This window comes from Chlamydotis macqueenii, chromosome 16 (genome assembly GCF_036417535.1).
Source record: "Chlamydotis macqueenii isolate bChlMac1 chromosome 16, bChlMac1.mat, whole genome shotgun sequence".
Taxonomy (NCBI): domain Eukaryota; kingdom Metazoa; phylum Chordata; class Aves; order Otidiformes; family Otididae; genus Chlamydotis; species Chlamydotis macqueenii.
Genome location: NC_141571.1, coordinates 7,831,032 through 7,851,747, shown reverse-complemented (window position 1 = coordinate 7,851,747; position 20,716 = coordinate 7,831,032). Strand labels below are relative to the sequence as shown.

General features: G+C 49.1%; 1 protein-coding gene across 1 annotated transcript in view; it reads left to right on the top strand.

Annotated features, from left to right (window-relative positions):
- Window positions 1-20,716, top strand: part of LOC104482739 (opsin-5-like) — a 39,423-nt gene that overhangs the window by 9,760 nt on the left and 8,947 nt on the right. Inside the window, exon 2 of the mRNA XM_086761063.1 lies at window positions 13,058-13,228. Within this exon, the coding sequence (XP_086617189.1) occupies window positions 13,160-13,228 (69 nt within the window). The 5' untranslated portion in view covers window positions 13,058-13,159. The remainder of the gene's footprint in view (window positions 1-13,057; window positions 13,229-20,716) is intronic.

Genomic DNA, 20,716 nt, shown 5'->3' with positions numbered 1-20,716 from the left:
GCTGTGTTTGATTTATGCCATTCAGGAATCTAGTCCATAATTCCTAAGGATGAAGCCTTATTCACTACTACAGAGTTTATATTTCTTGTCAGGTTTTTCACACGTGTGGGGCTTTTACAAAACCACAGCACACAGATCTCTATGCACTTCCACTTGTGTGTGTTGGCACGTGCTTGATTTGTCATGTGGTCCTGCGGCACTTGCAAACTGAAGCAGGATGTACAGCATCCTTATGCAGCTGAGACCCGTGCTCCCTTAGTGACCTCTGGGAAAGCTAAAAGTATTGAGAAAATCAGCCTTTGGAGTTGTTAATGAAACAGAGCACCTTGCAGAACAGTTTAGTGAAGTGGCTGACCTAAGAGGATTTTTAAATGCTAAATTTTTCCGTTCCTGGACCAAACCCCAGTTCTTGGCACCAATGCACCCTAGTACCAGCAGGGTTCTGCTCCTATGTGTGCCTGTGTTGAAGGCCGTGAGGCATGCACTGGTCTGCCAGTGCTGGGTGCACCAGATTCACTTTGCAATGCAAATACAAGATGTGGTGAGTGCTAATGGCTCCGTCTGCAGCCTTGCAGAGATTTTGCAGAAAATGAGACTTGCAGGCCTAATACATTCAGAGCATCACAGGAGCCTAAAAGCGTGCCAGTCTTCAGTTTTGTGAGGAAAAGCAGGCAGATAGATGGCATAAAGGAGACACCACAGTCAAAGGTCACAAGGAGTGGCTGAACTAGTAAGTGCTCTCAGCATGTCCATTCCCTTTCATGACTTCGTGAACCACACAGACCCTTTGCACCATCCCCACAGCTCAGCCTGTATCCTTGCTATGAAATAGCCACACGCTGGAAGAGTTTTCTCTGTACTGATGTTTAAAGGCCGCTGTCAGGTATCCCCTGTTGTGACTGGGATGACTGCAGTCTCTGTGGACGGTTCTTAGCTGGTCTGACTGCTACCTACTTGTATTTCAGTTTTATGCCATTTGCTTTCCGGCTTTTGTCTGATCCTAGGAAAGTAACCCCGAGGCATGTGCTCACCTTTGACTCCCCGCACCAGAGCCTGCTCCAGGACCTTCGGCTTGTTGCTCCACAGATGTTTGCCCCGCTCCCCTCTGCTTTGGCCTCTTCAATAAAGTTTGACTGCTGAGAAACTATGGCAAGGGGTGAGATGAGCTCTTCGTGATGGGGGAAGTTGGAGAGGGAGCACCCTGGTTGCTGTGCTGGCTGTTTCCTCCTGATGGTGCTGATGTTGGGTAGGATCCAGCCCCCAGAGTGCTCCTGGGGATGCTTTGCAGTGTCTGGTCCAGGGCTCTGGAGCTGAACCGGTCTGATTTAGAGGGAGTCTGGGATAGGATCTTGAAAGGTAAGGGTTAAACTGTGGCCAGCTGGACTTTAAGTAGCAGGTAGCATTCAAGGCACAGCGGACAAGTGGGATGTGAGAAGCCAGAATATGCAGGCACTGGGAATTGTGGGTGGCACTGAAAAGCCAAATACAAGAACAGAAACATGTATTTTAATATATATTTCCATTACAGTCACCGGCAGAAATTGTGAGGGGGGAAGTGCATCTCAAGAGCAACATATGTGTTATCTCATGCCTCCATCTAAGTATACAAGCAAGAGATTAATGTCTATTTAACATAAAGCTGAAAGTTTGGCGTACAGATGGTAGGAAGTTGGGCAACAGCATGTGTAGCTTGTAGCATAGATTTGTCTTAAATGAATGCCATCACCTAGCGTTGTTTTCTCACAGAACGTTACCCTTCAAATTTGTCCCTAACCCACTTGCAAAGATGCTGAGCTGCCTCTTCAGCACAGGCGTACTCAGGAAATTATAGGCCAGTGAGCCTGACCTCAGTCAGGCTAAGTAAGAATCTAGCGACAATAAAATGAGATGAGAACACCAAGCAGTGGGAGAAATATGAGTTGATAAAAATCAGCCAGTGTGGCTAAATCTTGTCAGGCAAATGTAGTGGGCTTTCTCCCCTGCCCTTTTACAGTGATGATGCAGCGAGCAGAGCTGCGTGCAGGAAGCGATGAACGCAGACATCTGTAGGACACTTGACACAGCGAGGCACAACAGACTGATGGGTAGGATTAGTAGGTACAAAATGTGCCTGGGAGACAGCAAAGGAGAAAATGTGACTGACATGCTGAAAAACTCGTTGCATGCAGATTTTGGAGCCGTGGACAGACAGATAATAAGCAGAACCTCACACCACACCGTATGAAATAAATGCTGTTAATGCTGTTTGCAGGTGGGGAAACAGAAGCCCAGTGAGGTGGCATGATTCACCAAAAGGAAGAGCAACGGAACTGGAAGTAATGCTTTCTAGATTAATTTCATTAGTACCATGTAGTGTGGCTGCTTTGGTACATCCCTGCTCTAGCCAAATAATTGTGGGGTACTGAGAGAGGGGTTGAGGCTTTACAGAGAACCTCACTCTACATTCAGGCAATTTTGCCACAGAATTTTCTTCTGTGCCTGTTTCTAGTGATTGTCTTTATGAATCTGACTGAAGCTGTCTTGAAGGAGAACTTATCTTTCAATCTGCTGTTACTGAGGTCAAATGTTAGGAGCATGCTTTTAGGGAAATATCTTTGACCTCTTTGATTATGTTGTAGCTCATCTTTTCTAAAGCTTAGGACACTGTCTGCTTTATGGATGCAATTGAAATCAGCGCTTTTATTTTCTGCTCTCTGTTTGCTCTCTAAAATGAAATGCTCTTGTGGTCTGAGTGGAAGCCAAGAGTGGTAGTGTGCAACACTTCAGCAGCAGCTGGCTGACTTGGAGACCTCTCAACTGGTCTTCACAAGTTTTCTGCCAAGTGGGGATGATAATACTTCACTAAGATGTCCGGCTCTTGTACGGCAGCGGAGCTGGGAAGTGACTTACAAAGCTTCTGCTGTGTTTCGTGCCTTTGAGCTTCTCTGTAAGGGGTATGAAACAGCCACTTGAGCAGAATCCAAAGCCCTCTCTTCAGTTCCACACTTTTTGTTTAGTGGATCAGTTCTGTGTTTTCCATTGTATTTAAAATTAATCTACTTGTAGATCCGTGGTTTTAGCTGGAATAATTCCGAAGTTGTCATTCATGGGCTCTTTTCCTTCACAGATGATCCTCTTAACTCATCACTGCTTATTTTTATAGACCTTTCCTTGTAATATACTTGATAATTCTATGAGATACTGGTCTATCACTTACTGAAGACTGTAAATTTCTTTCAAAATATTTTTGTTGATTGTCTTGAATGCATTTTGCCTGGCAGGTGCCGATATACCTTTAAAATTTCCTGTGGCAAACCTGACTAAAACATCACTGTGCTGGTAGCTTTGAGGTTTCGTATTCCCAGGCCAACCACGGACTGTAGGCAATTCACATCAGTGTTATCCGTCCTGTTGAGTGCTTACCAGTAAATGGGTATAACAGTAGGGTTTTCACAAGGGGTTGAACACCAACTCTGTCAGTGAGAGTTTTTATCTTTTTATGTGAGGAAGCACGAGTGAGAGTTTGTACTGACCTAACTTTTCATTTCAATTCTGGCCAGCAAAGCTTCATATCACCCCAAGAGCTGCAAAAGGTGCATTGTCGGTGTTGTGTGATGGAGGTGACAAGGCAGACTTTCAGTCACTTGCCTGAAGTTACAGCACAGTTCAGTGGCAGAGCTTGGAGCTGTTCCTGCAGATGTGCGGAGCGAGGTTAGTAGCTTGCTGTGCAATGGGCGGGACAGTACTAAGGCTGGAAGAAGACAGCGGGGAGAAATGTGTTTGTTTGGGAAAATGAGTTCCCAACATAGGCTGAGGAATGCTGGAAAAAAAAAGGGTTTATCCAATAGTTCTGTGGAGGTGATAAATGATAGCAGGAACTTGATAGAGTGCAATCTCTTAAGTCAGAGAATGATGAAGGAAATCAATGTCAAGACAGTGTTTTCTGTGCTTGTGTAGCTTCAGAAATAAAGGCTCCACCTTGGCTTTGGCTGGTGGGCAGTGTTGCCCGCCATCTGATCTCTGTGGACTTCTGTGCCTTGCAAAATAAACAACTTGTTACTATCCTTTGAGACAGGATGTTTTAAGGGTGTAATTTGTCTAGAGACTGAAAGAGGCATCTGGGAGCCGGGACTTGCAGAGGTCTAAGCTGGCTCTCTTGCAGTGAGTAGGTCATCAGCTCACTGCAAGCCGTGTTTTCTTAGTGTTTGATTGGTACAGGCATTCACTTTGGTTGCACCACAGGAACAGTGTGTGAGTAGGTATGTAATTGTTTAGAATGGCTTGTTTAGTCTCACACAGCCTTTTTTGCTCATACAAAGTGCTGACAAAGGAACAAGTCCTCCTAAGGGTTACTGTTTCCTTCAGTGCCCACCTGAAGCTTCTCCATTAGCTTGAACAGATGTGTGCTGCAGTTGTGCTGATGGCTGTGCACAGAGAACATCAAACGAGGGCAGAAGTGAAGCCCTAGCAAGGATGTTGTGCAAGATTCACCCTTTGGCTCTGATACTGCACAGTGTTGTGCTCTGTACGTGACTGGCAAAGTGGGTAAGTGTGCCCATCTGCACATCAAGACCTTTCTACCCCCTCCCATGGCCATTTGATTGCTGTCGCTCATGCTCAAAACAGAGCTGTCTCTTAGGGAACTCACCTTCTTCCAGCCGCAGCGCTGGCCTGTGTGGTGGAGATAGGGTTTGCATCTGGTCCTGAGCCTTTTGCTGCCTGCAGATATCCTTGGTATCGACACAGCTGTTTAGACAGTTCTCTGAGTCATTAATCCAGGTGAGGACTGAGATAGTTTCCTCCCAATTGTCTCTGCGCTCCCTTGTCCCATGAATACACCCATGGACTAATTTTTCATTCGGCTGAAGGACGAAGCTCCTTTCAGCTCCCTGACAAAGCAGGATGCAGCAGCATTTGGCTTGGGCAGTGCAGCGCAGCTGGCTGACTTGTTCCTTGTGACCCCTGTCCTGGCAGTGAGACCCTTTCACGGGGCTGTGCTATTTCTGCTCTCAGATTTCGCATAGGAGTTTGAATTTCCATCTTCTGCTGCTGTGCCGGCCTGCCTGGGCTGCTGGCTGCTGCAGGCGTTCGCTCTGCCTCCTCATACTGTCTCGCTGAGCCTTCCCCTTCACAGGTGAGTGACTGTGGGGCATAACAGCTCTGATTCCTCCTCTCCATCGCATTGTTCTGCTGCTCACCTGCTTGGGAGATGATGGAAAGGACTCCTGTCTGAAACGCCCTGCAGGACGAGGCCACCCCCAGAGCCCACATCTTCCCCGACCAACACGGGGTGGTTGCTCAAGCCTCTCTCTTGTGAATAGTTTTGAGAACGATATTCTCAGAGCTGTTTTGCCACTTCAGCCCTGCATCACTGCTCCCTGTCACTTTATTTTTGCCTCTGCCGGCTTGATTATTGATGAGAGCAATTTGCAGTACGTGCTGCTTTGTTCGGCAGGAACAAACTAGGTGTACAAGAGAGAAGAGCATTCCCACCCTCTTTGTAGGAGATTGAGCAATGCGCTTCCGAATCTCTGCACACATGTCCTGTCATTGATTCATGTTTCTGTGGACAGCTCTGTCATTTGCATACAAACGACTCTGGTTCTTCCAGGCTTCGCTACGCCTCAGGCTGCAGCTGGGCTTCGTGTTCATGCTATGGAACATGTTCCCAATCTGTATCTGTCATCGCTACTTAATGAAAGAGCTAAACATCGCTTCTCTTGCAGGCTCCTCTAATGGTTCAGTTTTAATTTGTGTGTTGCTGACTGATTTTCTGTTTAGGCTATGATAAATAAAAATTAAACATTCAGAACAGATCTCTAGCTAGTGATATCAGCACATTTTGCAAATTTAAGTTATGCCTCACAACATCTCTGCAATCTGCTTTCTTCTGAGAGGAAAACTGAGGCAACCAGAGGTGACCAAGGAAATTGAGCGTCCTAATGCTCAAATCTGCTGCTGCCAGCACAGGGTGACTGGGCGTGGTCCAGTTAACATCTCTGTGTGCAGCCAGGGGCTGGTCTGAGTTACCAAGGGCATCCATTGAAAGCTCTGGAAAGTCTATTTGTTGTGACCTGAGGCAATCCCATCCATGACTGCTTGCTCTGTTCTGCTGGACAGGAATGTCACTGCAGCAGAGGCCACAGGAAGCAGCGTGCTCCTGTATGTCAGCCCCTCCAGTCTGAGCCTTGTGTTTTATTGTAAACCTTCTTTTAGCTGAAACACCCGACTTTGCAAAGAAAAGGTTCAAGTGTGGTAGAATTTCTTCTTTCTTGGCTTTGCGCTGAGGGTCTTCTCATTTGAGAGGTTTCTGTAAGACTTTGTTCCTAGGAGTCGCTGGAGCGGAAATGCAATGTTTCACTGGATGTGTAGAGGTGCCACTGCTGACATGGTATGAGCAAGTGATGCATATGCAGAGTCACCTACTCCTGACATCAGTTTTCAGTGTGTTAAAACAATGTTAATGTTCAGACTCAGTAATTTTATGCTGAAGGGGAATGATATTTTCATGTGCTGCTCAATACCCGAGTTCCTGGATGTTAGTAAGTGTTATACTTAAATTAGTATTGTCTCCTTACAGTTTTTGGATAGAAGTGCCTGTCCCTTTTTAAAACTGAAATGTGTGATTAGAAGAGCTGTATGGGTTTAAATTCAAGGTGTAGGCTGCACCTTTCATTGCCTGTACAAGTCACTCACGTAAGTAAGAGTAGCTGTTTGTAAGCAATGTTATCTACCAACAATACAGGTTCCGTGCACATTTGACCTGAATAATGTCCTGTGTTGGTACTGTACTCAGTACTGCCGTTGCCAGCGACCTTTAAAATGGATATAACCGTGTCTGCTTTCATAAAAAGGAAGAGAAACACCATGGCTTAAGACTGAGGGCAGAAAATTGTGATTCAAGACTCAACTTGAGCCAAGGCGTTCATTAGCAATGAATTAGATGCCATTACTAATCAGGAACAGGCCAGTTAGGGAATTGCTCAGACCCTGGAAGTCCATGGCTTTAGGGATAGTGTCAGGCTCCTGGTTGACTACAGGGATGTATAGTCCATCCTGCCTCTTAGTCTGTCAGTGCTTTTATCAATGATGGCAGTGCTCATACACGATACTGGATAACCTCATCTAATTTAAAAATAAAACATTGGCACCACCAGAGCACTAAAATCCAGTAAATTCACGAATGACCTCCCAGCTGTAGTGCTGTAAAAATCCTAAATGGAAATCTGAACTCCATCAGCCCTTCACTTCTTAAAAACAAAACAGATAAACACATTGGAAGGACCAATGACGGTTTGGGGACACAGGAGGGCTGTGCGATCAAACTGGCACTTGCTGCCTTGGCAATGGATCAGTAACAAGAAAAAAAACTAAGGGCATTTTTATATAGCTGAGCAGCTTGTGGGTGCATGTAGTGCATCCTCAGCTTTGCGTTCAAAACACAAAAGCCAAAATCTCAGCCTTGGTCATTAAAGCAGCCATCACAGACTGGAAGGGCTGCTCGGTTCACTCTCTCAGCAGCACAGCCCATACAGGAGGTGTCTGGCTACAGCTCGCTCTCTAACCTGTCACTGCTGCCACCGCAGTCGTCTTGCCATGGGACGTGGGCTGGTTTGGCTGCCGAACGGCAGATGTTCACGCTCCCAGCCCGAGGAGCTGGCGGGGGCCTCCTGAGCCTGGGCTGAATTCCAGGCTGGGGTTGGAGAATTGCTATGAGGGTGGGGGTGTAACTCAGTTCCAGTTGAAGGCATCATCCATGTGTGACAGTGACTCCTGTTTTCTTTATTTACATTGCCTTTGATGGAGGAAGAGCAAGCTATGAATAAGGATATAAAAATTGGAGCTTTAGGGGCAAGGTGCGCAGTTATGCTGACTTCTTAGGGTCGCTGGTTTAGTTAGACCTGTCTGTGGTCATGGCAGGTGGTCTGGACTTTTGTTTTATTGAGGAAATTAATGACTAATTAAAAATTCTTTAGTTAGATTAGTACCAGATGTTTCACAAAGCACTGTTATAAACATCTGTTCAGCTGCCTTAGCAAAATCCAGTTGGATAATGTGGAGTCCTACTGGTCTTCAATTTGAGGAAAATATACTTGACAAAGTTTTCATTTTTGGTTCAAGTTTATGTAAATATTTAAATATTTATCAGATTAATAGGACTTTACAATAACTCCAGAAGCACTCTTCTACTTCACGAATACAAGTCGTGTCTTTTTGTACGCAGCAGCAGCCTCTGAAGACGGATGACAGCTCTCAGTTTGATTGTCAGTTATGTGTTTATACTCTGTTTGACAGATAATTTTTTCATGGTGATTTACTCTTCCTCATAATTAGATGTAGCAATTAGAATATCTTATATATTATGCTGGAGTGGTCTTCTAATGATGCTGTAGCTGGATGGTCTCTCAGACACCTGTTCCACAGCAGAGCAAGTGTGGGAATTAACTCTCCACCACACCAATCTGTTTCTTCTTTTTTTTTCCCTCGTTTGAATCATTTTAGTCTCCTGGTGTTGGGGAACTTCCACTGCTTTCCCAGGATATTCCCTATCCCCGGTTGATGTTTGTTTGTCTTGTTAAAGACCTCCGTACAGATCTGATCAGCTGGCTTGCTGTCTTTTGCTCGGCAGCAGCGTCCCTCCTCCTTTGTCTCAGAAAACAGATGCTCTGCCGTGTCCCTTTGGTACCCCAAGGAATGCTTTTTCATTTCACCATCAGTGCAAAAAAAAAAAAAAAAAAAGGCCAGAGATGGAAGAAACATACAGAGAACTGAGCACCTGGCAGCACTGGCAGCGCTGCCTGTGGCCATGTATCCTCTTGTCCTTGACCTCTTAAAACCAGCTTTTCCTGCTCGTTATCCCAGAGCGTGGACTGCAGTAAGGATGAGAGCTCCCAGCCAGCGGTTGCCGCTGGGGCAGTATTCAGTGTCAGGGGTGATGTGCAGAGGAGAGGGATGACTGTCTATTTTCCATGTACATTTATCACACAAGTGAATTAACTGTATACAGGCATCTCCCTAATGAATGCCTGTGTGTCAAAATGCCCAGCGTGCATGGACAAGGTTGTAGTACCTGCACATAGAAATTAGGTGCACAGGGGTGTCGTTTAAATGACTGAATGCACTGGTACGCTTACAAATTCTTGCAGTCAGTGTCCTTCAGCACAGGGGCCGAACCACAGGCAAAGAAGTCCAAATGCAGACTAGTGGTTCCCAGAGTCTCATCTCCTCCTTATCTCCAACGCTATTGGAGTTGTGCTGCCCGCATTTTCATGGAAAGGGTCCCGTATCTGGTGTCGAGCTGGTAGCTTCTGAAAGGCAGGGGGATACGCGGTTCAGGTTACTTCCCACCATCTGGACTTCAGCAACGCTGAGCTGAGGCTGGGCAAGGACACAGTGCTGCAGAGCACCTCTGATGGGTGGCAGCTGGGCTGCACTGTCCCGTCTTCACCTGGTGCAAAAGTGATACCCGCATCCTCACGGGCCAGCTGGGGAGCAGGAGAGCCGGCCCCACGGGGAGAGCAGCATGCTGAGGAGGCAGCGACCTGCCCTGGAAGGCTGAAAGCCTGAGCAAGCAGCAGCAAATATAAAGTTTCGTTGATGCAGCTGCAAAAGAAGGCAACTTTTGTAGATTTTTGTCGCTGTGTGTAGAGCTGGTTGAAGGCTTTAGGAGGTGAGCAGTGTTGTTCTTTGACTATAACATGACTTGTTGGCTTCCTCTGGACAGGAAGATGTGGCATGTCCACACAGGTGTGTGCATGTGCATTTTCTTCCCCTACCAGCTTCCCTTGGCTGCAGGAGAACCCAGATACTCATTTTGAAGACCCACAGTAATTCGTTTTCATTTGTTTTCATTTTAAAGTTCTTTGTAAGAAAAAGCCCATAAGCTTTATTTCAAAAGTGGCATCTGGAACGCTTGCTCCTTTCCCTTGTTAAAGCAGAGGTCCTACCAGCTGCTGCAATGTCCTCCTGGCTCACTGGTGAGCAGGGGAGTTCCAGTGTCCCTCTGCTCACTGCCATTCCCTTCCATTTTCTGCAATTGTACTGCGAATTCTGTGTTTGTAATTAGACATTTAGGCTTTTAAGCATACATAGAATCATAGAATGGTTAGGGTTGGAAGGGACCTTCAAAGGTCCAACCCTGCAAAGAGCAGGGACATCTCCAACCAGATCAGGTTGCTCAGAGCCTCATCCAGTCTGGCCTTGAACGCTTCCAGGGGTGGGGCCTCCACCACCTCTCTGGGCAACCTGTGCCAGTGTTCTACAACTCGCATTGTAGAAAATTTTTTCCTAATATCCAATCTAAATCTACCTCCCTGTATTTTGAAACCATTACCCCTCGTCCTATCACAACAGGCCCTACTGAACAGCCTCTCCCCATCTTTCTTGTAGGCCCCCTTTTGGCAGTGGAAGACCGCTATCAGGTCTCCCTGGAACCTTCTCTTCTCCAGGCTGAACAGCCCCAACTCTCTCAGCCTGTCCTCATAGGAAAGGTGCTCCAGCGCTCTTACAATCTTCGTGGCCTCCTCTGGACCTTCTCCAACTGGTCCATGTCCTTCTGATGTTGGGGGCTCCAGAACTGGACACAGTACTCCAGGTGGGGTCTCACCAGGGCAGAGTAGAGGGGGAGAATCACCTCCCTCGACCTGCTGGCCACGCTCCTCTTGATGCAGCCCAGGATGCGGTTGGCCTTCTGGGCCGCAAGGGCGCATTGCCTGCTCATGTTGAGCTTCTCATCCACCAGCACTCCCAAGTCCTTCTCCTCAGGGCTGCTCTCAATCCATTCCCCGCCCAGCCTGGATTTGTGCCTGGGATTGCCATGACCCAGGTGCAGGACCTTGCACTTGGCTTGGTTGAACTTCATGAGGTTGGCACAGGCCCACCTCTCCAGCCTGTCAAGGTCCCTCTGGATGGCATCCCTCCCTTCAGTGTGTCGACAGCACCACACAGCTTGGTGTCGTCGGCGAACTTGCTGAGGGTGCACTCTATCCCACTGTCCGTGTCGCCGACAAAGATGTTGAACAGGGCCGGGCTCAACACAGACCCCTGAGGGATGCCACTCATGACCGGTCTCCACTTAGACATCGAGCCATTGACCACCACTCTCTGAATTTAATTTGATTAGCATAGACTTACAAAAGCATCTGGAGAAAGTATCTTCCTGAGTGGAAGCTGTTTTTGACAGGAGAACAGGATTAAACAGGCGTTTAGAGAGTTAAACAAACACTGGTCTCTTTTGGAGGCATGGCTGGAACCGAGACCTTAGACCACCAGGATCTGCTGTACAAAGCCACCTCAGCTGGTGCAAGTGAGTTCCAATGAATGGGGAGCAAAACTGAGTACCTGCAGTGTTGAGATTGAACTTGAGTAGGTCTCTGACCAAAGAGATACCAAAAACTTCTGGTTAGCCTTCGCCTGTCACCCACGGGGCAGAGAGGGAGAGACAGAGAAAAATGAAGCAGGATTGCGATCCCAATGCTGTGCTTAATGTTGGTGTTGGAAGGGGAGCAGGGCTCTCCGAGGTGCCTGCCTGTTGACAGGATGTTACTGGCTTGGCAAGTCCTCTCCACTTCAGACTCTCCTGGCTGGCAGCCAGAAATATTGGTTCTGGGACAAGTGGCATTGTGGAAGTTTGACGTCCCTCTTCTGTTGTCTTTGCGATGCTGCCAGTGTCCTGCAGTCATTTTCTGTTGACTGGGCTCTTGTTCCTTTGGGGAGCTGATAGCTTGAACTTACAGCTTCATTCTTTCTTTCTGGTTATTTTTTTGGGGGAGGGAGAGGGAGGAAGAAGAAGGAAGAGCTTAAAAAACAAAATTAGAACCACAATCTCTAGGATTCAGAGTAAGGAATTATGCTTCAGGTCAGTTTTGATTTCTAGAAATCAACCTGTTGGTTTAATCCCAGATCAAGAGTACTTCTTTAAAGACTCACTCTGTGCCTTGATCATTGTCATAAAAAAGCAATGTTGAAAGAGTGTGGTAGGTCTGGGTGTAATCGCTGCTCACCGCCTGCTTAGGCTTCAAGAAAAAAAAAAGCTGTTCCATGAACAGCCGACCTTATGAAGTCTAGTATCCCGCAGTTTTGGTTTTCTGTCCTGACACCTCTGTAACCCCTGGCTCCTCCATCTCTCTCAAGAAATCTCTTGCAGACAAGAAGGGAGGCAGCAAGACGGGGTCTATGGGTGCTGCGTGATCAGCTGCCTGTCCATGGCGTCTTCGCTGAGCTTTCTCACCTCCTCAGCCAGCTCCTTTGGGTCTTTCCCCACTGCACAAACCGAGTGGGAACTAAATTATCTCAGACGTCAATCCCTCTTCCAAATCTGGGTAAGAACGGCTGATGAATGAAGTGCTGTTGGGGAGGAGCGGTGTTGCTGAGGAAAGACAGACTGAGATGGAGGTCTATTTCCCAAGGAAACTATGCTAAAAAAATGCAATTGTGGAAACGTGCCCACAAAGTTCAGTAACTATTTGCAGTCCCTGTGTACAGCACAGTGTGGAGGGAAAAGTGCTGCTGCTTCTATTTGAGCTTGTGGCTCTGCCGAGGACTCCGTGTCCCTTGGCATGTCACTGAATGTCGTGCCTCAGGTCCATTCCAGGTGAAAGGCAGAGAATGAGGCACATTCCCTGACGGATGTCGGGCTCGTTGGGTTAAGTCTGGCCATGTGGAGAGGACTGTGCAACAGGGCCTAAAACTTGGCTGAGACCCTTGTGTTTCTGGAACACAAACAACAATTAACTTTCAGTTTATAATAATCTCAGTATGTATCTATTTACATAGCTGTTTGGTCTGTAAACGTTTCTCATGAAGGCTCTTTCCGAAGCACGTTGAGTACGTAAAAGGCTATTGCTGTTCTATTGCTTTCCACTTCTCCAGCTTTGGGGTTCCTTTCTGAAGCAGATTTAAGCGCTTGAATCCAAGCTGACCAGCAGTCCTGACAATATATGGAGCTCTGAAAATGAACACTAAGATTTTTGATATTGTTCCCATTTCTAACCGGCAACCGAGGGAAAGCCATTGGTGTGGAGAGAATTAACAAAATGCTTGGTAAAGTGATGGTTGTGACTCGTGTTTTGCCAAGCAGAGACAGGTCAAATGATTTGGGTGGAAGACAAAACCCAGCTCCGATTGGCAACAGGCTCGGCGCGGCGATCCCCACCTCCTTGTCTCCTCTGTCACTCCGAGCATGTCCTTGGAGCGCCTCGCAGCACAGCATGGGGCCGAGCGGGGTGGCCAGCCGGATCTTCAAGGAGAGGTGAGTGAATTACCAGCCTGCTTCATCCTTGGAGGGAGGGTGATGGCCAGGGGGAGGGAAGAGAGTGCCTGGGCATGCTGAGGCGTACTTTAAACGACACTCCCCGTGCCTCAGTTTCCCTTGCTGTGAAAATAGCGGCTCCGACAGCAGGCAGTGGGGATGGGCGGCTGGGGAGGAGGGTGCCTGGGCTGAGTGTCTGGTGGGGAGCTGCCCCGGGCTGTGTGTGGGGACGGCGACCCTCAGCCTCCCCGGCTCGGGGGCCGTGCCCAGCGCTGCGGGCGGGGCGGGGCAGGGATCGGCCCCGGTGCGGGCGCGGCGGGAGCGGAGCTGTCCGCGGTGCTGAGCCGCGGTGGCAGCCGCCGCGTTGCCGCGGGCGCGGAACCTGCGCGTCCTCCCCGCATCCCACCGCCCCACGGAGCTGCCGCCGGAGCCCCGGCAAGATCCCGGCGGCGGAGAGCGGGAGCTGCGGCGGGGGCTCCTCCGGGAAAGGTAAGGGGGGCCCGGCTGCCGGGGGAGGCGCTGCCGCGGGAGGGACGCGGTGCCCCCGAGCATCCCCGGGCCAGGGTGTGGGGAGGACGCGGTCCCCGTGGGTGTCCCCCGGTGCGGGAGGGCACGGCAGGGAGACCAGCCCCGCTGGCTGTGTCCCGGGGCTGTGAGAGACACGGTCCCCCGGGGGAGTGCGTGTCCTGGGGCACAGTGCCAGCTCTGGGTGCCACCTCTGCTCCCCACCTGGGCAGCTTTGGGCACTGGTGCGTGTGCGTGACACACCTCACCGAGAGCTTCAGCGTGTGCGTGGGGCTGCTCCCCCTTTCCGAGGGGCTTGCAAGAGTCCTGGGTGCCGTACACGAGAGGCAGAAAGCAGATTTGGTTTGTGTGTAACCATGGGATGGGCAGCCCTGGCAGAGGAAAACTCCGTCATCTACAAAGTGATTTTGGGTCAGGGACCAAGGGCTGCCTTTCCTTACACTCCAATCTGTCCTTCAGACACTGAGCAGTCACTCAGCTGTGCTCTTTTGCTCTTCTCTGACTTTTTAAGGCTTGCTTTATTTGCTAGGCAGGCAGCAGTGTCTAAGCTTCCCCTGTGCTAGGAATTGCAGAAATCGATTCCTGCTATTTACTCTTGAAAGAGACTGGAGGTCAACTGAGTTTCCAGGCTCATCAGGTTTCCTCCTCCTCCCCAAGAAAGGCTCAGGCTTTGTGGCACGTTGGCTGAGGAAAAGCAACTGTCCAGGTCTGGAGAGGGAAAGGGCAAAACCGACAATCACACAAAATAAAATGCGTGTTTTTTCAGGTAGACAGAGTGCACGTGATCAGACCAGTCCAGCCATGCCAGCGTCCTCCCAGCTGAACACGGGATGTAGGTTCAGGTTTGATTCTTCCTGTGAACACAAGAACAGGGTCTGGGATGCAGAATACGAGGTTTCCTGGAAATGTACCTATGGCAGCAGCTGCTTGGAAAACTTCATCTCATTTTGAAGTCTGATTAAATTGAGGGGAAAGGAGCTTTCACAGTCTGTCTCTTCTCAGAACAGAGTCTGAGCAATGGAGCTTAAATCAAATTCAACAGCAGCTTTGTATGCCCAAAGACTACGTGGCCAAGCAGTTTGATTTGAAAGGGCTGCGTTGTGCTGGCTGGGTCCCCCCCCCCCCCCCCCATTCTCATCTGATGTCCTTCCCAGAGGAGTTACAGGTTTAGTCCTGATTGAGCATGGTTTTTGAAATGTTTTTGAGTTGGAAGAAAACTCCAGCCGCTGTTTCTGTCAGAAATGAGTATGACTGTTCAGTACCTGCAATGATGGCTCTGCAGCTTGTGACTCTCCACTAAACGTGACGGCAGCGGGGGAGGCTTGTGCAAGCTTCCACCTCTGTCGCACGCTCACCTGAGGGAGAAGCTCAGAGCGGGGGGGGGGTTTGGACAGGTTTCCAGCAGGGAAGCAGAACCCAAACAGGTTTGTGAACTGGCAAGGAAGCAAGTTGCTCACTCTCTTGTTTCCGTGAGGGCAGAGACCATGTAAGCACCTCCTGGGGCCAGGTGTGGAGAGGTCCCAGTGTCCCCCCATGCAGCTCAGACAAGTGCACCACCTTCTAATTCACCTAGGGGAAAGGCTTTACAAGCCCCCAGCGAAAGCAGCACCAGAAAGTCTGAGATTTTTGAGTTTTTGTGCTGGGCGTAGCTTCACTTGTCTGTACGCTGCACACAGCTACGGTAAGTTTACAGGATTTAGTTTATGATTTACTTTCACACACAAAAATAATAGCTCTCTGTATTTCTATAAAACTGACTTATTGTCCGCATATCAATGACGTCAGTGTATCTGTCAGTGCAAGAGATGCATTTTAATCGTTTTCTGTATTACAATGAGAGATGTGTGCTTTACTAATAGCTCAGGCACAATCATAAAAATAAGGCCTATCCCAAGTGATATGGCAGAAATAGAAGTTCCTCTCCACTGGAGTATTGTTACTTTTTGCCAGCGTGATCTCACAGGACACTTGTAGCTCCCCTGATGTATTGCAGGATGGAGACCTGCCAGGGATCTGAAGGAAACAAAGTCCTGCAAGCTTTGCCAGTTCTCTCCTTCCTTTGCTGCGTGTGTGCATGCACGCTGAGGAGCAGGAACAGTTCCTTCCAGACTGTTTGTGCTGGACCTTGCCCTGTCTTGTCGCCAGTGCAGCTGTGTGACCACAGTCCCTCCTTTTTCCCAGGCTCCACGTTCTTGATACACATATGCCTTGCTGAAGCGTCTCGGAGAGGTGGAGTTCATGTGCTGTGTGCAGCATGTCTGCTTCCAAGGGCTCTTGAGGAAGAATGAAATATGGCCTAGGGGAGAGCTATGCATTATGAGAATTTCAGGAATGATTTGCTCAGCCCTAAGTAAAGGTTGTTTCCAATTAGGTTAATGAAGGACGTCATTCTCATGGCCAAAGTCACTCGGTCTGGTACAGGGAGGTATAAATCACCTGTCCCTGTACCACGGGCATGCTTTACCCTCCAAAGAATGCAGGAGAGTAAGGGAGATTGTTTTCACTGCCCTGTGAAGCATTTAGCATCCAGGGTGCTCTGTGGAGGAGATGAACCCAGCAGCCCCCTTTCACCACCAGCGATATGTCCTCCTGCCCACCCATCGTGCCGGGGGGGCTGCCAGTCTCCAGCACCTCGGCGTCCTCCTCTCCTGCTGGCTTCGCTCTCCTCTGCACCACCTTTGCTCCCAGGGTGAGTGGCTCCCAGTCCCATTCCTGGGTGCCACTCTGCAGCCTGGGACATCACTCCAGTGCCTGACCTCTTGGCTGGGTCTCACCCACCTTGCAGCATTTCAGGGCTCTCGTCACCCAAAACTGCAGCTTCCTTCCTTGCATAGGGATGGGCAGAGCAACAAGCAAGGCTGAACCTACTTGTTTGGACAAGTGCCCCAGACAGAGCTAGCCTGATGGTGTGTGCATTTATCCCAAAGGCATAGGCTCGTACCTTAGCGCATGCATCTGAAATGTGCCTCTGGGAGCTCTGTCCATTTTTTATCCGTTGGTGGTTAAGGGGAAAGAGTGAGTCACTTTCTCAAGAAATTCTGAAGAGAAACTTAGGAGCTGATGAACATGTAGCAAAACCTCCCCTCCTTTTTTTTCCACATCCACAGTGTCATACTGTGCATCTAATAACTTGGTGGTTTTCTAATAAATTTAACCTCAGCATCAATTAAAATGCTTTGGCACACAAGGAAGGGAGAGGTGGGCTCCTAAGGACATTCATCATAGAAAGCACATTGAGATTGGATTTTCATTAGCTGTGAAATTAAATACTCTGAAGCAGCTTTTTCACCCTGACAATTACGAATATGCATCAGAGTGATGTTCTTACCCCGCCCTGTCTGCTTCTGCATGTGCTGGCGAGGAGCAAAGCCCATTTCCCCACATACCTTCTAGAAGGTGGCCTGAAAAAGGGAGAAGTTGGGCTCCAACCTGTTCTGCTTCCTCGTGATGGAGAAGTCTCATCTGACAGCTATCTGCAGCATCCTGTCAGTACTCCTGCTCCCTCCAGTTAAAGCCTTAGATCCCCCAGCTGTCTGTCCTGCAGCCAGCAAGCTTTAGTCTTCCACGATAGCCCAGATTTGCCATTGCTGCTTTCTCGTAAGATAAAATGACTCACAATGTTTTAACCAAAACCTGAACACGAGCCCCGTTTATTTTGCTATTCTTTGTGTGTCACTGCGTAGTGTGGTGAGGATGTGAAGGTAGGGACGAGATTTGGACAGAGCAGGTGAAGAAAGGTTGGGAAATGTTTCCTTTTCCTGCTAGAAATTTCCAGCGCTTGTGTCCAACAAGTGGGGATTGTCAGTGAAAATCTCAAGGGAGAACCTAAGTCTCCACTGGACAGTCAACAGAGGGAGAGATTTGGCTTGAACCCGGGGTGCGAAAGCACTTGGAGTGTTTGCAAGGGGCTCAGACTGCAGGGTCAGTACCAGGTGTCCACGAACATCCTCTTATTGAAATGATTGCTCTCATAAAGGGAGAAAGCCATCAGCTCCCACCCCCAGAGCTGCAGTGCTCACTTCGTAAATGATTTTGTAATCTCTCTGCTGCCGGGCAGCGCGTACTCGGTGCCCAGGGCCTGGGTCGCGCTGAGATATAGCTTTGTAGGACAGCCGCTGGTTTCTGTGGGGCTGGTTTCTGCAGGCTGCTCTTGCAGAGGGAGCGCACCGAAGTCACAGGGCCTGGGCCACCCAGCCCCTGGAAGAGAGGACCGCAGCTTCGCTATTGCTTTAATATCTGCAGGAAGATTGGCCCAGCACAGACCGGGGCGAGGAGGGACAGCTTAAAGCTGCCTTACGTCACCCCTGTGCTGTGCCTCTGTCTGGGATTCATGGGCTCCGCTCAGGGTTCCTGTCGAGTCAATTCCCCAAGCTCCCGGCGAGTAAATGGGAACGGCCGTCCTGGCTGGGCATTGGCATGTCCCAGTGCCTCTGCCGGGCCCGCAGCGAGGAGCTTTCCGGAGCTGCAGGTGCCCTCAGTCGCGCTGGGGACACAGAGAGGGGTCCTCTGCGCTGTAAAGCAAGCACCTTGTGAATGATGTTTGCTAAGCGAAGTAAATTGATGCAGCTGAGCTGTGTCATACAAATGAGGACATTCAAATGTGTTCCTGTGGTCCAGGGCTACCTCCATGCCAAAGTAGAACTGGGAGAGCAACGTCCACCAGCTGGGACAGCGTAAGGGAGGGGAGAGCGGGTCGGGGAGCGTGCGCCTGCAAAGCGTGCGCTGGGCTGGCAAGGAGCCCTCCCAGTCAAGTTGCTGCTCTGACACCAACACTCAGTTATTTAAAGTAGGAAGCCTCCCAGATGCAAATGTTAATATTTTCCTTACGTATTTTAGAAGGCATTTATTAAAAGATAACGAATTTTTAAGGCTGAACATCAAAACTGCACGTACGTAAATACAAGTAATGACGTATGAGAAGTTGCCATGCTGTACTTGTTTGTATGGTAACAGGACAGGGACCGTTGGTGTGTTCAAACGGCAGACTGGCTGCGTGGCCATCGGCCTGCCTGGGCCATCCCTGCTTAACTGCTCTTTCCTTGGCTGCCTGCATATCCAGCCCCAGGGCTAGAGGCCTCTTCCCAGCCCAGGTAATAGCTGGGGTTTAGTTTCTCAGCGAAGCACGCACTGTTGTTAAACGAATGCTTTGTTTTGCACAACAAAGGTTGGAAAAATCTCAGGTGTGGTGGTCATATCTCAGAAGTGAAAGATTGCATCCGAAAGATCTTTTGTACTAGGAAACCCAAACAGAAGTGGTTAGACCTCCTGGCTGTCCCTGTTTGCCACAGACCAGGCTTCCCAGACCCAGGCAGGAGGGTGGGGCATTTCAAACCAGCACAGTATCTCTTTCTCATCACCAAAAGCCAATAAATAAGTTGAGGAAAGGGGCAAGTGTGCCACACATCTTCCCGAGAGCCTCTGTCAGTTTAGCAGGATGATGTAAGTGGAGCTTGATTTAAAATCGCATTTGCATCAAGCTGTCAAACCAGTGACCTGGGCAAAACGTGTCTGAAGGATGCGGGAGTCTGCCAGCAGCACAGGGGCTTTGGCCATGTCTACTGGAGTGAGCGAGCCAAAGCCTGGCTTGCTGTGGCTCCTTCTGTCTTCAGTGCGTGACGCCTCTTTCTGTGCAACACACGCTGGTTTTGCACGGACCAGTTCTGTTGCTTTCCACTGTTTCTGGTTATAAAGGGAGCAGGAATCACCCAGAGAGGCCAGAAGTTCAAGAGAGTGAAATGAGAACCGTGGCTGACCACTGCAGCTCCCGTTAACTAAATTAACCAGCACCCTGCCTGGCCTGCAGAGGCAACCCCATCATACTCATGGCATGTAGGCACAGATCACAAAAATATTTAATTGCTTAACATCAAATGCTGAAGATGGGCTCGCTGAGAAGTAGCAAGTGGGGCTGCATGAGCTGTAAACATCCCACAGGTATTGTGCCCACCTAACCCAAAAAAGCCATGGAGCAGGCCAGAGGAACCATAGCCCCGTGGTATTTGGCTGTATGGGCCAGTAACACAGAGAACGAAGAACTATTAGCAGGATTTCTTGCAGTTTAACACCAATTAGTGTCTTAAAAGGCGCTTACACACAAACCTAATTTACTCATTACTTCAAGTAATTAGCTCCATTTGTCTGAACACAGCCTTGGATGTGAGGTGGGCATTTTCACCTGGGTGCAGGTAACGGGGGGTTGCTCTTTGTGAAGTCCGTGTCAGCAAAACTCGTGGAAGGAAAGGCTCTGCCTCCCATGGCCCCTGCCTGTGCGATAGCTGCCAAGCCAGAGGTCAGGTGAGGATCTGTGCTGGGGTATTATTTTTATTCACCTCCTCCTGGTGAAGCTAAATCTGGCAGTGTGACCCTATGAAGAGTAGGCTGTGGGGCAGGGACAAGCAGCCCATTGCCACTCGTGAGGGTTAAGCGTGCCCAGGTCGGCCCCGGCTGCCTTCCCCTCCCCAGCCCCTGCTCCCTGTTCTCCATTCTCCAGCAGCGTGCAGGTAGAACCGTGAGGAAGGAGGCAGGAATACTGTATGCATTAAACATCCCAGCAAGCAAGCTAATAGCTATCAAAACATATAATTAAACCATTATTTTCTCTCGCCCCCTCTCTTTTTTTCTTCACCTGAACAAAATATTTTTCCATTTATTTGTTATCAGTGAAGGGAGTGAATACACCGAAACGCATCTGCTGTTCCGCTCCACTACCCCCTGTTAACTGCCTGAGCACTTGGGAGCCTTTGGCTCAGCTGCACGAAATAACAGGGAAGCTAATTAGGCCGATAAAACTCACTGATTGAGTCAGGCGCCCTGAGAAAGGGAATGACTTTTTACTACTTTTCTTTTTTTTTTTTTCTTTTTGTTAATACCTGTGTTCATCCTCAAGTTCTTCGCTGGTGCTGCCGGCAGCACAGATCAGATTCCGTTACAGCTGGAGGAGGAAGGTCCCAGCCAGCAGTGGTG